We start from the raw sequence: 14,984 nt of genomic DNA on the forward strand, positions 1-14,984 counted from the left end.
GGGGACGGAATCGGTGGCAAGGGTATGGAGTTTGTGGTGAGGGCCAAAGATGATGGCTTCAGTCTTCCCAATATTTAACTGGAAAAATTGCAGCTCATCCAAGACTGGAGGTTGGACAAGCAGTCTGACAACACAGAGGCAGGGAAGGGGTCAAGACAGGTGATGGAGAGGTAGAGCTGGCTATCACCAGCGAACACGACTTCAGATGATGTCACTGAGGTGCAGTATGTAGATGAGGACGATGGCAAGGGTGGAGGAGACAGGGAGAGGGGTTTAAGATGACTGTTTGTAGCAGAGTAAAGAAGCCGGATGTTATCATTACAATCCAGGATGATGCTGAAGTTGTGGGCAGTTTTGGCAGAGGAGAGTGAGGCCCGATAGTGTTTGATGTGGTCCAGCAAGATCCAGTGATGAATGGCTAAACCAGTTGTGTACCAGATATGCTCGTCTGCATCCCTTGGACTTGAGGGAGTGAAGATGGGGACCGTACCAGAGGGAATGACTGGGATGGGAGAGTGTAAAAGTTTTGCTGGGGGCAAGGCATCAAAGGTGGAGGTGTGGGAGTGGTTGAGCAGATTGATGGCTTTAGAAATATCGTGGCAAATGAAGGGCCAAAGCCTAGGCAGCTGGGAATTTGCAAGTGCAGTTGTAAGTGATTTAGGGGAGAGCTTTTTCCAGGAGCAGATGCAGAAGGAAGTCGGGTTGAAAGGGGATGTGGATGGTTAGGGATATAAGGAAGAGATCGGAGATGGTCTCCTCTGTGATTAAGACTAATAGAGAGGCCACAGGAGAAGGCAAGGGCAATGGGGTAGAAGTCATTCTTTCCCAGGATCTCAGAACTATGGAACTCCTTACTTTCTTGGTCTTCCATCCTCTCACAATCTTAACCTGAGTTTGGTGTCACCTACCCACTTAATTTATGTTGTTCTCTCTCCTCCTCTTTAAGCCTTGGCTCCTTTACTTGGGTGTCTCAATAAAATTAACCAAAGTGTGACAACACAAAGATAACACAGACAATAGCTGGGGCAGATGTGCAAAAGCTTGGGTTGAAACACATTGTTGAGGTAACACTGGGAAAGCTCTTGGACTGAAGGGACAGAAGAGGAGAAGTATTCCGTTCCCAAGTAATAGCTGATTCTTGAGGTTGACAAACAAGACACAACAATCCGCAGACACGTACAGCGTCTGTGCTTACTTACCCATGTGTCCAAGGTTGGCAGAGGTACTCGGGCTGTGCTGGGAAGGCTGTCCCACCAGTTGGTTGACAGAGGGCAGTTTGTTTATCATGTTGGGTACCTTGTTTGTGGGGGGTATCACTGCACCATAGGACGATGAAGCCTGTTGTCTGCTCAAATCAAAATAAAAATAATTTAGAATAGTTTGCGGTGTTTGGAAAGAAAATTCATTCCATGTACTATACGGAGGGTGAAACCTTCCTTGGCTTTTATTACAGGTTCAGTCTTCAGGTTGTGCTGAGCTAGCTTACTCTCAGCAACCCAGGGCGAGAGAGAGATCCAAACCCGCCGGTCCTGTAGGCTATCCGTGATGCCTACTAGGAAGTGAGTGTGTGTGAATGTTGGGCGAGGTCAGGATAAGACTTGGTTGTGACACCCTCCACAGTTGGATGGCCTGCTAACACTCACACATGAAGACTGGCCACTTGAGCAAGGTATTACAGGACTGCGAATGCCTGTGGAACCACAACCCAGCAAGAGCCAGTAGTGTCCAGAGGGGAGAGGAGGGAAGGGAAGAATGGCCACCAATTTCCTCGGAGCTGCTCTCGCTCCTCCACTGTAACTTGGCTGGATGTGCGGCAAGTAAACGCGACCTTTTCTCATCCTTGACTGCTCTTATGGTTCAGTTTGGGTTTGGTTATTTTGCAATTACTGATAGGAATGTGGGGGAGTTATCCTGTGAGCCATTATATCGAGCCTTTCACAATCTTGTGGGTTTTTTTGGTTTTGGGTGAGGAAAAATTAACAAGCAGTCTTGCCTCACAACAAGAATGGGTTCTGTTGCCTGGACATCAAAGTTGGACAGAAGTCTGTCTCTTGCTGATGCACATTCTTCATCAAAAGAGACTGCAGGGTGATGAAAGACTGTTTTGAGGATGAAAATGAAGAGGGGGGGTGAAATTTTAGAAAGGAGAGAAGTAGCAATAAGCAAAAGGGTATTAAGAGTGTAGGTACTGACTGGCGCTGTAGCAGTTGCTGTTGCTGCTGCCGGTATGAGTCGATAAGCTGCTGAGGTACCAGTTCCATCAGCTCCAGGCTCTCCTTGATCTTCATGAGGATTTCAAAGTTCTCTCGTCCTCGTACCTGTGGCGAGATATTAAGACCATCACACATGTTCCTACTGCAGCACTTTGGATAATTGGTGGTTTTCTTAAAAAAAAGGGTTTGTTTTCCCTCTTGTTCCTCCAATTTTCTCCCAAGCTACCATTGGTCAGACAACCTTGGCAGGTCAACTGTCTGGCAGCATCACAGCTGACCCCAACCCTGCCCTCATCTGACGTCTGTGCACGCATAGTTTCCAACAGGAAATCCGTAGATAACAAGAAGTGAAAACCCTGGGTGATCTTTCCCCTCTGTAGCCTAGGGTCAATTGTAGCACCCCAACTGCTACCAAGGCCAAGATCAACTAACTCAGCGCAGAGTGGGGATTGAACCTGGGACCTTTCTGGTCCAGTGGCATCGAGGGAGCTAAAATAGCCTGTTGGTGTAATTCATACCATTGAAGAGAAGCTATGACAGAGTTGGGGGGCCTTTGGAACCCTTTGCACTTTGATCCATTTTTGTATGGTACGAGAAACCACTCAAAACCTGAATCTCGGCTGTGGCACAAAATGATGGGATGTGGATTCTCGCTAGTGAGTTCCCAGAGAAGTTAGCAAACAGTCACAATGGGGCGTATAGTGTTCCCAAGGCGATGGGAGTGTGATTTACTCTGAGTCCTTTTCCATGACTAAGCTACATCTCTGAGTCCCTAGTAACAGTCGTGGGCTCATTGCACAAACACTTTTTATACTCGTGCACTAATTGGCACTTAACCTCAATATGTAAAGCCTTGAGGATAGCAGGTGTGAGGAAATGAAAATGCCAAGCTGATGCATTGGTGATGCTCTTCTGAGGTTGGGGATGAGGCATGTTGTTGGGGCAGAGTACAAGGAATTTTATTCTGCAATGAATCCATGCTATATCTGACCTGAGAATGCTTGATGTTGACACTGGGCACTCAAAATTGGAAAATGTGCCTTTGCCCAACACTTGGCGTCAGCCATGGCTCAGTGGTTAGCTCTCTTGCCTCTGAGGCAGAAGGTTGTGGGTTCAAGTCCCACTCCAGGAACTTGAGTACAAAACCTAGGCTGATGCACTGAGGGAGTGCTGCACTGTCAGAGGTGCCATCTTTCAGATGAGGCTTTAAACCAAGGACCTGCCTGCCCTCTCAGGTGGATATAAAAGATCCCATGGCACTATTTGAAGAAGAGAAGGGGAGTTCTCCCCAGTGTCCTGGCCAATATTTATCCCTCAACTAACACACTAAAAACAGATTATCTAGTCATTATCACATTGTTGTTTGTAGGACCTTGCTAGGCTCAAATTAGCTGCTGCGTTACTTACATTACAACAGTGACTACACTTCAAAAGTACTTCATTGGCTGTAAAGCGCTTTGGGACGTCCTGAGGTTGTGAAAGGCGCTACATAAATGCAAGTCCTTTTTACTAATATTCTTCACTTTGATTCGCACAAACATTCACTAAATATATATACATGTGTGTGTATATATATACATATATATATAATATATATATATGTATATATAAACTGTTCCATTGGCCAACACTGACTTCCCTTACCTTGAAAGGGGTGCCTTCTGTGCATCCACCCTTCCCTTCAGCCCACTATTGGTGGCAAAGCCTTTGGCCACCTCGGTCCCACTCTCTGGAACTCCCTCCCTAAACCTCTCTGCCTCTCCCTCTTTCAACCTCCCTCAAGACCTAGCTCTTTCCGGTAACCCCTCCTAATCTCTCGCCTCTTGGCTCAGCATTCGCCTTCCTTACGCCTATTTTTTGAAATGCCTGGGACTGTTTCTTTATATTAAGGTTGCTGTATAAATGCAAGCCGTTGTTGATCAATGCAAGCAAGTTGAAAAAGGAAAAAAAGTAAAAGAGTCACCTGATCTCGGTCTGGCTGGTGGGAGAGGTGCAACAATTGACCACAGTGCTGCTGGGATGGGAACTGAACAGTTGGCCAGATTTCCTGCCCCTGATCGCCATCTAATGATCAGCATCAGAAAGTGCACACGTGTGGATGTTGGGTGAAGACAGGAATGGGTTAAATAGCCTGCCAACTCTTACTGCCTAGGCGCACACATGAAGAGTGGCCACCTGGAGTTATGTACTGGAGAACTGTTGGCACCCTACCCTACCCTACCCAGTAGATTGAACCCTGCCCCAGTAAGTGTCATCGGGCTATTTAACTGTGAGAGCATGCTGTCGTTACAAGTAGTAGTCACTGGATAGCCTTCAGGGGAGGAGCAGAGAAAATTGGGGAGAAAAAAAAAGAAAATATGTGGGCTTTGGAGGAGGCAACACAACACTCAGTACTTAGATGGTTAAAGGAATGATGTAAATACTCACAGGTACATAGAAGAACTCCTCGTCCCCATGCCGCCTCTTTTTGATGCTTGCATTGGGCCCCTGGACTCCCTGTGGTGTCTGTTTGAAGGCTGAAACACAGAGGACAGGAGCATCCAGTCACCTTTCACAGTCATGCGCTGACAATATGTTTTATAACCTTTCCTAAAATATTTCATTTCAAATCCCGTAGGTCACACCGGGCCAGAGTGTCCAGCACACAGGCTGTACTGGGTTTATGTTGCACAGCAGTTTGAAATTATATCCCATTTTGTTCTTACATTAACTTAGAATTTTGTTCAAGTGAATACAAAAATGTGATGGCATGGTAATATGCGGCCTTTGTGCACTAACGTGGGGCATCACGCACCATGGGGTTCAGGGTTGATTCCTGCCTTTGCTGAGATGCCAACCTCAGGCATGTCTCTGTGCGCAGAGGCTGGATGCCCACCAACAAGTAAATAGGGAAACTTGAAGGATGAGCCACCACCCGGCTGGTCTGGACAATGACTGGTTTCACAGTGACTATAGCAGAGAGCTGAGAACAGGTTGGCCTCTCAGCCTGTGAAAGGTGTAGAATGGGAGACCAACTGGGGGCGAAAACATTAGAGGATGCCATACCCCCAAAACTAATTCAAATGTTAATGACTCCCGCACCCGCCTGCGGTCAGACCGGCAGACTTACTGCGTTTGTTACCATTTCCGTTTTTCGCTGTGCTCTCGTTGATGGCTTGCTGCTCACGGTAATGGTCCTCATCTGCTTTCCGATCTCTTCCTGGGCAGGCGCAGATTCGACCTTCAAACGACCGACGTCCAAGAACCTGACCACTGAAGAGGTTGACAGTTCAATGGGTGAGGGAACTGCATGATCGCCACCATCAGCAGCAGCCCCAACAACCCCCCAACCCCCCAATGTTACTGTGTAACGCCTATACTGTAGAAAAACATCCTAAAACATTTCAGAGGAGAAAATGAGCAGGTACCGAACCTTTGTGAGAGGGTTAAGAGAGGTGACTGAAAGCTTGGTAGAACAGATGTGTTTGAGAAGGATTTTAACCATGGGGATAGAGGCAGAGAGGTTTGGGCAGGGAGTTCCTATGAGTTGGGCATGATGACTGAAGGTGAAGCGGAGGAGGGAGATGCATGGGAGGGAGGAATAGAAGGACCTGAGGACATGGGAGAAGACATAAGGCTAGAGAAGGCTGTGAAGGTAGCATGGGGCCAGTCCATGGAGAAATTTGTAGATAAGGATAAAGATTTTAAATATGATCCATTGGGGGACAGGGAACAAATATGGGTCAGCAAGGATGGGAATGAGAAGCCAGATCGACTGGAGTAAGCTCTAAATGTTGATACAGTTATTCTGAATGTCATGTTCTCTCCAGTGCATAGATTATGAAATCCTGTACCTTTTCTAAATGATTAAATACCTGGGAATTGGGTAGCAGTGAGATAATGATTGTAATACAGCATTCTAATTCAGCACAGTTACTCACTCTCTTGTTTCCAAGGTGATGATGATGAGGATGGGCCTTCTGTTCATTCCACCCACACAGCTACTGTTACACATGAAGTTGTAGAGAATTGTTGTGAACTCTGTTCCTACCTGCTCAAACCAGAAGAATCAATCAATAAAACATCATCAATCAATAACCAATAAATGAATCAATACACAGCATTTCTGTATAAACATGTGCAATGACAATTATAACGCTGAAAACAAGACTCATCTCACATCTCCATTCCAACTCTTTCTTACCAACAACCTCAAAGCTGTGAAACTCCTCACCTCCCTTAGTCCTCTCTACCTCCTACAAACTACAAGCTTGGTGTCACCTAACAACTGCTTCTAAATTTACCTCCTCGTCTTCTAAACCTCAGTGGTGTCCTTCACAATGGCCCTTTCACTGGTGTTTCTCTATTTAGCACAGTGAAAGAACATCCTGAAACATTAATCTATGTTTTCCTTTCAGATGCTGATCTACCTGATGTGCGTTTCCAGCATTTTCTATCCTTACTACTATACTGAACTGACAGCTTTGACTCAATATATAAAGTATAGGATTTAACACTGAGATGTACACCAAGCATATTATTCATAAGTAAAAGAACTGTCAGATTTCACCTGGTATCCATAATGCCTTTTATAGTTGAAATTCCTGGTTTTTCCAGTACTTTTTGGCTCAAGTCTACATTTTTTCTAAAATTAAGCAATGACAGGAATATTGGGCTCTTAGTTCCCAGCGATAACCGTTCCATATCTGACACTAGGTGTCAGTATAACCTTAGCAGTCTGCCATTTCCAACCTGAGGAACTTGTACAAAACATGGCCCCTTGATCAAGGATCCAGAATTTAGCTCACGGTAACTTTACTAATCTAAAACAATACCATGTCTCATCAGATTTCTCACATACTGTCGATCGTTATAGTCCAACTATTACACTGCAATAGAACACTGACTGGAAAGTATAACAAACTAATGGGCCCGATACACCTCTGTCATCTGTTTGGATTATTCTTCAAAACATTAAAAAAATGCCGATGGTTTGTTAGTCAGTGGTGCTCCTGATTCATGGGTCCATCGCATTTGTGAACAAATTGCAGTATGCAATGATCTTGAAATGATGTGAACCTCTTTATTTGTGAATGTTGGACAGAAACATATGTTTCTTCCTCAGTGGATGATTCAGTCTAATGCTACCTTGCATGGAGACAAAACATGAATGAAAGAGGTATGGTTGTGACGTACCTGTGGGGGCTCGTATGGCACCATGACGCTCTGCCGTCCAGTGACAGCATCATCGACGTACTGAGCAAGGTTGTTTCCTTCCACCCTGATCAGGTGACTCGCTGGAGCAGACTGGCCTGGAAGGATAGCAGTGACACACAGGCTATAAAATGCGACCAGGACAGAGCTGAATAACGAGGGTCCAGTGAGGGCTCACCAAGAATGAAGCACATGGACCCAATAGTGAAATAATTAAATTTCCCAAATGTATAACTCACTCCATTTAATTATTTATCTGTAATGAAATAGGAATCAAAAAAGAGAGAGAATAATGAAGGTCTCGCTGAACTATAACGCATTAACCCAGTCGAAGGTTCAAAAGTCAAAATGTTTGCCATCTGAGGCAGGATTACGGACTTCGATTCGCTAACTATCTTTCTCCCCATCTCCAAATTTCTCCCCTTCTCTCCTCGTGTTGGGGCATAGATAAACTTTCCTCTTCTCTCCAAATGTCATCCTGTCTTCAGCTGTCTCGCCCAAGTGGCCATTCTGCATGTATGTGCCTAGATAGGGAGCGCTGGTAGGTTATTCAGCTATGGGGTGCATCACTGCTGAGCCTGACCCAGCAAGAGTCTAAGGATAGTGATCGGGAGGAGGAAATCTGTCTGATTTCCCCCTCACTAATCCAGGGCACAGAGGTCAATTGTAGCATCTACTACTACTGTCATGGTTGAGATCAGCACAGACTGAGGATTGAACCAGGATCTTGCTGGTCAGTTCCACACCAGGCTATTACCAACCTGAGGGAGCCCAGGAAGTTACTTTTCTTTTCGTTGCAGCAGGCTGTCTGTGTTTAAAGATATAGGACCTGAAGAAAAATTGATGGGTGACATAATCCCTGAGGGAATATTGAGTTTGTGATATGAGAGCCATGGGAAGAAATCATAGGGTGTATCCAGAATGGATAACAAGCTGGCTACAAAACAGAAAACAGAGAGCAGGGGTTAAAGGTAGTTACTCAGACTGGCAAAAGGTGGGAAGTGGTGTTCCACAAGGATCGGTGCTGGGACCACTGTTGTTCACCATTTACATAAACAATTTGGACTTGAGAATCGGAAGAACAATTTCAAAATTTGCGGATGACACCAAATTAGAAGGTACAGTTAATACTGAGGACAACTGTGACAAAATACAGGAAGACATTAATAAACTTGCAGAGTGGACGTGTAATTGGCAAATGAATTTCAATATAGATAAGTGTGAGGTATTACATTTTGGTAGGGAGAGTAAGGAATCCACATACTCCTTCGAAAATACGGGTCTAAATGGGGTAGAGGAGCAGAGGGATCTGAGGGTACAGATACACAAATTACTGAAAGAAGCGACGCAGGTTAATAAGGCCACAAAAAAAGCAAACCAAGCACTGGGGTTCATTTCTAGAGGGATAGAATTGAAAAGCAGAGAAGTTATGTGAAACTTGTATAGAACCTTGGTTAGACCACTCTTGGAGTACTGTGAAAAGTTCTGGTCTCCGTATTATAAGAAGGATATAGAGGCACCAGAGCACTTTACTAGAATGATACCAGAACTGAGAAGTTATACCTTTCAGCAAAGATTGAACCAGCTGGGGCTCTTTGGTCAAGAAAAGAGAAAACTGAGGGGTGGCCTGATAGAGGTCTTTAAGATAATGAAAGGGTTTGACAGGGTTGACTTAGAGAAGATGTTTCCACTTGCGGGGGAGACCAGAACTAGGGCCCATAAATATAAGATAGTCACTAATAAATCCAATCGGGAATTCAGGAGAAACATCTTTACCCATAGAGTGGTTAGAATGTGGAACTCGCTACCCCAAGGAGTAGTTGAGGTGAATAGCAAAGATACATTTAAAGGGAAGCTAGATAAACACATGAGGGAGGAAGGAATAGAAGAATATGCTGATAGGGTGAGATGAAGTAGGAAGGGAGGAGGCTTGTGTGGAACATAAACACTGGCATGGACCTGTTGGGCCGAATGGCCTATTTCTGTGCTGTATGTAATTCTATGTAACATGTTTGTACTACAGTCCTCTGTTCACTATTTTTAGGCAGGTGTTAACCCAAAACAGTTGCAGCTGAATAAGAATATAGCTGAAAAAATCCTGGATCACTAGATCCCAATCTAAATGGAGCATCGCATCAGGATAATTAATTTTTCGCTAGTGTTTGGATCATTTCATTGTGTGTGGAAAGGAATGGGGAGGGAGGATCATAACTACACTGACTGGAGAGGAAAAGCATGGGGAGGCTATGAGATTGGAGATGATTTCTATAATAACAGTGCTGCCAAACAGATCTTGCTAAGCTTAGTAAACAGCTGTAGTAAAAATGAGCGGACTTATTTGTACTACAGCTGTTTCCTAAGCTTAGCACGATCTGTTTGGCAGGAATAATCAAGATGGCTATCGCAACAAGGTCCTGTCTACAGGTGGTTGATATGTGGGCATGATAAATCTTCAGTTGGCAGTCACAGAGCTGGTTGAAACTTCTCTACATGGCTGCAGATGGCAAATAGCCATACTTTAGTGAAGGTTTGGCACTGTGCCCTATGACAAGTGATTTACATAATGTGGCTGATTTTGGCACCTTGTCTGTTGCCTTGCATCTGAAAGATACATTTGCAAAGCCTCTGGGTGTAACAGTCAAAATAACTGAATTTGGGAAACTTGGCAACTATGTCATGTCCACTGATGGGGATAAAGCGATTAAGACAACTTTGGCACATTGAACCCCAGGGGCACAGGGTCGTGGCTGCAACTCCGTACACGCTGAGTTACCGATTCTGGCTGTGCTGCTGGGGTGAGGTGCTGAGCGAACACCCAGGCATTTACCAACAGGTAGGGAGGGAAAATCAGATGACGAGCCATCCCGAGGTTGCACCTCTGAGCAGTTGCTTTTGGAGCAGGTAAGGGAGCAGGTGGCCTGCCTGCCCTCTCAGCTCAGGATGGGTATCTTGGACTGGGAGGTAAAGAAGACGCAGGGGAGAAAAATACCAAATCCCTGTCCCATTGTTGCTGCATTTTTCTTGTTCTGCTCTTTGACCCCAATTCTTCAGGTTGATTTTGGTTCAAGTTCTTTATTAGCGGAATGTGGTTGAATACAGCAACAAAGAATATGGATAGTTAAAGATAAACTTAGTTTGCATCATGGCTTGGGTGGGGCAGGGAATGTTTTTGCATGTTAGGTAGGCCGATTACATCATAGGTAGGAGGGGGGTGTTGGCCATAGCACCATTGGAACACAGGAAGGCGGGGGGAGGGGGAGATTAACAATAATTGGTAATGCAGTGTGGGTGGAATGGCTTACAGGTAACATGGATCTAGCCCAACCTCATAGGGAGGCTTCTAGAGTGGAAAATACATGATAAAATAAACAACCAACAAAATAAACAACCAACCGATAAATGAATTAGCTGTTTTTCAGCAAGCTATGGATGCTGCTGTACCTCAGAGGCGTCACTGAGCAGATAGTCCTGGCCTCAAGTCAACTTAAATCTGAGGCAAGTTCTATTCTGTTTAATTGTTATTTCAGTGAGTCATTTTTGGTTTCTTAAAACCCTAACTGTCAGAAACTGGAGCATGTCCCCAACACTCTCACCAGCAGCAAAGGTAGTTGTAAAGACTTGGCACAGTGCATACCCATGTCTGGCGCTGACGGGAGGTGGTGATACCAGGTACAATATGTAGGGGTAGATATGTAACAACTGGCCTGTCACTGGGAGTAGCTATGCAAATTTCACAATCAAATTCCTGGAAACTTTCAGACGGCACAGAATGGTCCGCCACTTTACTGGGACATTCTACCAATGATTCTTCCCCCCTTACTGGCATTCAGTCATTTTTTTTTCAAATAGAGTTGACTGAATGAAAGAAACTAGCTTGCCTGATGACCTGGTGAGTGAAGATGCAGTACTAAGACACAAGGGTAAATTTAGCAATCTTGTGTTCTCGTGCTGAGCTGTGCTTGAAGGGAGCACATGTCAGAGATAGAGCTACAGCAGTGTAATGCTGACTGTCCAACCTTCGCTCCCTCTACGTGTGGCTCTCCACTGGGCGTGCAGGATCACTGACTCTACCTGAAGCAGAACAGAAGTTCCCAGGTTTGATTCTTGCAGTTGAATAACCTGCCAGCACTCACTGGCTGGGAAGAATGGGTCACTTGGACAAGGCACCCAGGGCTGCCAGGGCCTGTGGAACAACTCCCACAATGGGTCAGTGCTTTTAGGAGAGAAAAGAGGCAGAAAGGTAGAAAAATTATAGTCTACATTTTCTGATTGGTGTTACTGTAGCGCTGTTAAGAAAAAGAAAAGCTCTATCCCCCTCACAGACTATCTAAGTGTCTGGAGTAGGTACGTGGAGACATTACATTTTGGTAACATGCACTCACCATCGTTGAAGTCTCTGCCAAGCTCATGATTGGGGCAGCGTTTCACCACTTCGGTCACGTGTTCAGCCTTTTTGTAGACTGGCATTGCACGCACCACGCTGCCTGGAGGTGGTGGCGAAGTCAGTTTGACCTGGATTGGACATGTCTTTGCAATCTGACAGTAAAGTTTCTTCAGCAGTGGAGAATACTATAAAATAACACACAATAAAGCATTTATTAAAATATGCATGAATTTCTTTATCATTCCTCACTAGTCACTCTCTCATGGTAAGTCAAGACCAAGTGTAGTGTTCAGATGAAGTGGGGTCAGAGGGCAGGAGATAACTGGATTGGACCAGGTGTACAGGTGTTCAGCTGGACCACTGAACAGATGTAATTCAGTGCACATTTTAAAGTCATTCATTCCATCCTGATTTGTATCAAAAAGTTTGTTTTTTTATAGTTAAACAGATAAACGTACAGCAATTTGAGAAGCAGAGAAGTAGAGTTGGTTGAAGCATTGTGTTTCTCTGCCATATAGGCTGAGGAGCTGGGAGACACAAAACTGAGGTGCTTGTGATGAACATGGTTCCTAAAGGAACTCAACATCATGTAGATCACCCAACTTATTACCAAGTAATGAAGCTGGAGAAGCCCCTGGTAACCTCAGCCTTTTTGTTCTAACACACTTATGCAGCCATTCTGTCAACAGATACAGAAGGCCAACAATCAGAGCCCAAAACCCAGAGATGAAAGATCAATGGTTCAGCACACTGCACCACCCAACCTCCAGCAGAAAGAGAAGTCCTTCACACGCTCTTCCTCCTCCCTACATCCTCACGACTCCTATTCCGACTCATTCTTTCTCAGGACCGTAGAACTGTGGAACTTCTTCAGCTTTCCCTTCTTCCTACAATCTACAGGTTTTTATAAAATGTTTGACATTATCTAACTGCTTCTTGATATACCTTCCCTTCCCTAGTTGTTGTCCTGCACTATGGCCCTTCACCCAGGTTTCTCAATATATAAATAAAAACCCTTTCAGTTTGGCGTGGATTTGAAACCAGGTCTCGGAGATGGATCAGAGATCCAGCACACTTTACAGCCTTATCCACTTTGGAGAAAAGAGACCTGTCTGTAAGTGTAGGATAGATATTATGATCAGCGCTGATCTCATACAAACCTTGAACACGCTCTGACCAAATTTCTACTCTGTGCTACTCGCTGCCCTCAGCTGGACATGTATGCTCAAGCTGTCAGGAAATGCGTCAATGCCAGATTCATCAGCCGCACTCAGAAGACAGTCCAGAATGTCACCCGAGCACAACGCAACGCCATCAACGCTCTCAAGACCAACCGCAACATCGTCATCAAACCAGCGGACAAAGGAGGAGCCATAGTCATACAGAACAGAACAGACTATTGCAAAGAAGCATACCGACAACTGGACAACCAGGAACACTACAGACGGTTACCCGCAGATCCGACCAAAGAACACACCCACCGGCTCAACAAACTGATCAAGACCTTCGATCCAGACCTTCAAAGCATCCTACGCACTCTCATCCCACGTAATCCCCGCATGGGAGACTTCTACTGCCTCCCAAAGATACACAAAGCCAACACACCCGGACGTCCCATCGTATCAGGCAACGGAACCCTGTGTGAGAACCTCTCTGGATACATCGAGGGCATCCTGAAACCCATCGTACAGGGAACCCCCAGCTTCTGTCGCGACACTACAGACTTCCTACAAAAACTCAGTACCCACGGACCAGTTGAACCAGGAACACTTCTCACCACGATGGACGTCTCGGCACTATACACCAGTATCCCCCACGATGACGGCATCGCTGCGACAGCATCAATACTCAACACCAACAACAGCCAATCTCCGGAAGCCATCCTACAACTCATCCGCTTCATCCTGGATCACAATGTCTTCACCTTCGATAACCAGTTCTTTACCCAAACACACGGAACAGCCATGGGGACCAAATTCGCACCCCAATACGCCAACATTTTCATGCACAAGTTCGAGCAGGACTTCTTCACTGCACAAGACCTCCAACCAACACTATACACCAGATACATCGACGACATTTTCTTTCTATGGACCCACGGCAAGGAATCACTAAAGAGACTACACGATAACATCAACAAGTTCCATCCCACCATCAAGCTCACCATGGACTACTCCTCAGAATCAGTTTCTTTCTTGGACACACGAATCTCCATCAAAGACGGGCACCTCAGCACCTCACTCTACCGCAAGCCCACGGACAACCTCACGATGCTCCACTTTTCCAGCTTCCACCCTAACCACGTCAAAGAGGCCATCCCCTATGGACAGGCCCTGCGAATACACAGGGTCTGCTCAGACGAGGAGGAACGCGATGGACACCTACAGACGCTGAAAGACGCCCTAGTAAGAACGGGATATGACGCTCGACTCATCGATCGACAGTTCCGACGGGCCACAGCAAAAAATCGCATAGACCTCCTCAGGAGAATAACACGGGACGCATCCAACAGAGTACCCTTTGTCGTCCAGTACTTCCCCGGAGCGGAGAAACTACGCCATGTTCTCCGCAGCCTTCAACATGTCATCAATGAGGACAAACACCTCGCTATGGCCATCCCCACACCTCCACTACTCGCCTTTAAACAGCCACCCAACCTCAAACAGACCATCGTTCGCAGCAAATTACCCAGCTTTCAGGAGAACAGCGTCCATGACACCACACAACCCTGCCACGGTAACCTCTGCAAGACATGCCAGATCATCGACACAGATACCACCATCACACGAGAGGACACCACCCACCAGGTGCATGGTTCATACTCCTGTGACTCGGCCAACGTTGTCTACCTCATACGTTGCAGGAAAGGATGCCCCAGAGCATGGTACATTGGCGAGACCATGCAGACACTGCGACAACGGATGAACGGACACCGCGCAACAATCTCCAAACAGGAGGGTCCTCTCCCAGTCGGGGAACACTTCAGCAGTCATGGACATTCATCCACCGACCTTCGGGTAAGCGTACTCCAAGGCGGCCTTCGAGACACACGACAACGCAAAATCGTCGAGCAGAAATTGATAGCCAAGTTCCGCACCCATGAGGACGGCCTCAACCGGGATCTTGGGTTCATGTCACGCTACACGTTACCCCACCAGCGAACAAATGTTATCTGTTTTTAATATAATGGGTCA

The 14,984-nt window shown here is 45.8% G+C and overlaps 1 protein-coding gene across 3 annotated transcripts in view; it reads right to left on the reverse strand.

Moving 5' to 3' along the window:
* tp73 (tumor protein p73) overlaps positions 1 to 14,984 on the reverse strand; it is a 158,923-nt gene that overhangs the window by 4,345 nt on the left and 139,594 nt on the right. For all 3 annotated transcript variants that reach the window (XM_067970246.1, XM_067970248.1, XM_067970247.1), the window contains 7 exons: positions 11,789 to 11,975; positions 7,389 to 7,504; positions 6,134 to 6,243; positions 5,323 to 5,465; positions 4,641 to 4,729; positions 2,194 to 2,318; positions 1,200 to 1,345 (listed from right to left, as the gene is read on the reverse strand). In XM_067970246.1, coding sequence (XP_067826347.1) covers positions 1,200 to 1,345; positions 2,194 to 2,318; positions 4,641 to 4,729; positions 5,323 to 5,465; positions 6,134 to 6,243; positions 7,389 to 7,504; positions 11,789 to 11,975 — 916 coding nt within the window. The remainder of the gene's footprint in view (positions 1 to 1,199; positions 1,346 to 2,193; positions 2,319 to 4,640; positions 4,730 to 5,322; positions 5,466 to 6,133; positions 6,244 to 7,388; positions 7,505 to 11,788; positions 11,976 to 14,984) is intronic.

Source organism: Heptranchias perlo, chromosome 32 (genome assembly GCF_035084215.1).
Source record: "Heptranchias perlo isolate sHepPer1 chromosome 32, sHepPer1.hap1, whole genome shotgun sequence".
Taxonomy (NCBI): Eukaryota; Metazoa; Chordata; class Chondrichthyes; order Hexanchiformes; family Hexanchidae; genus Heptranchias; species Heptranchias perlo.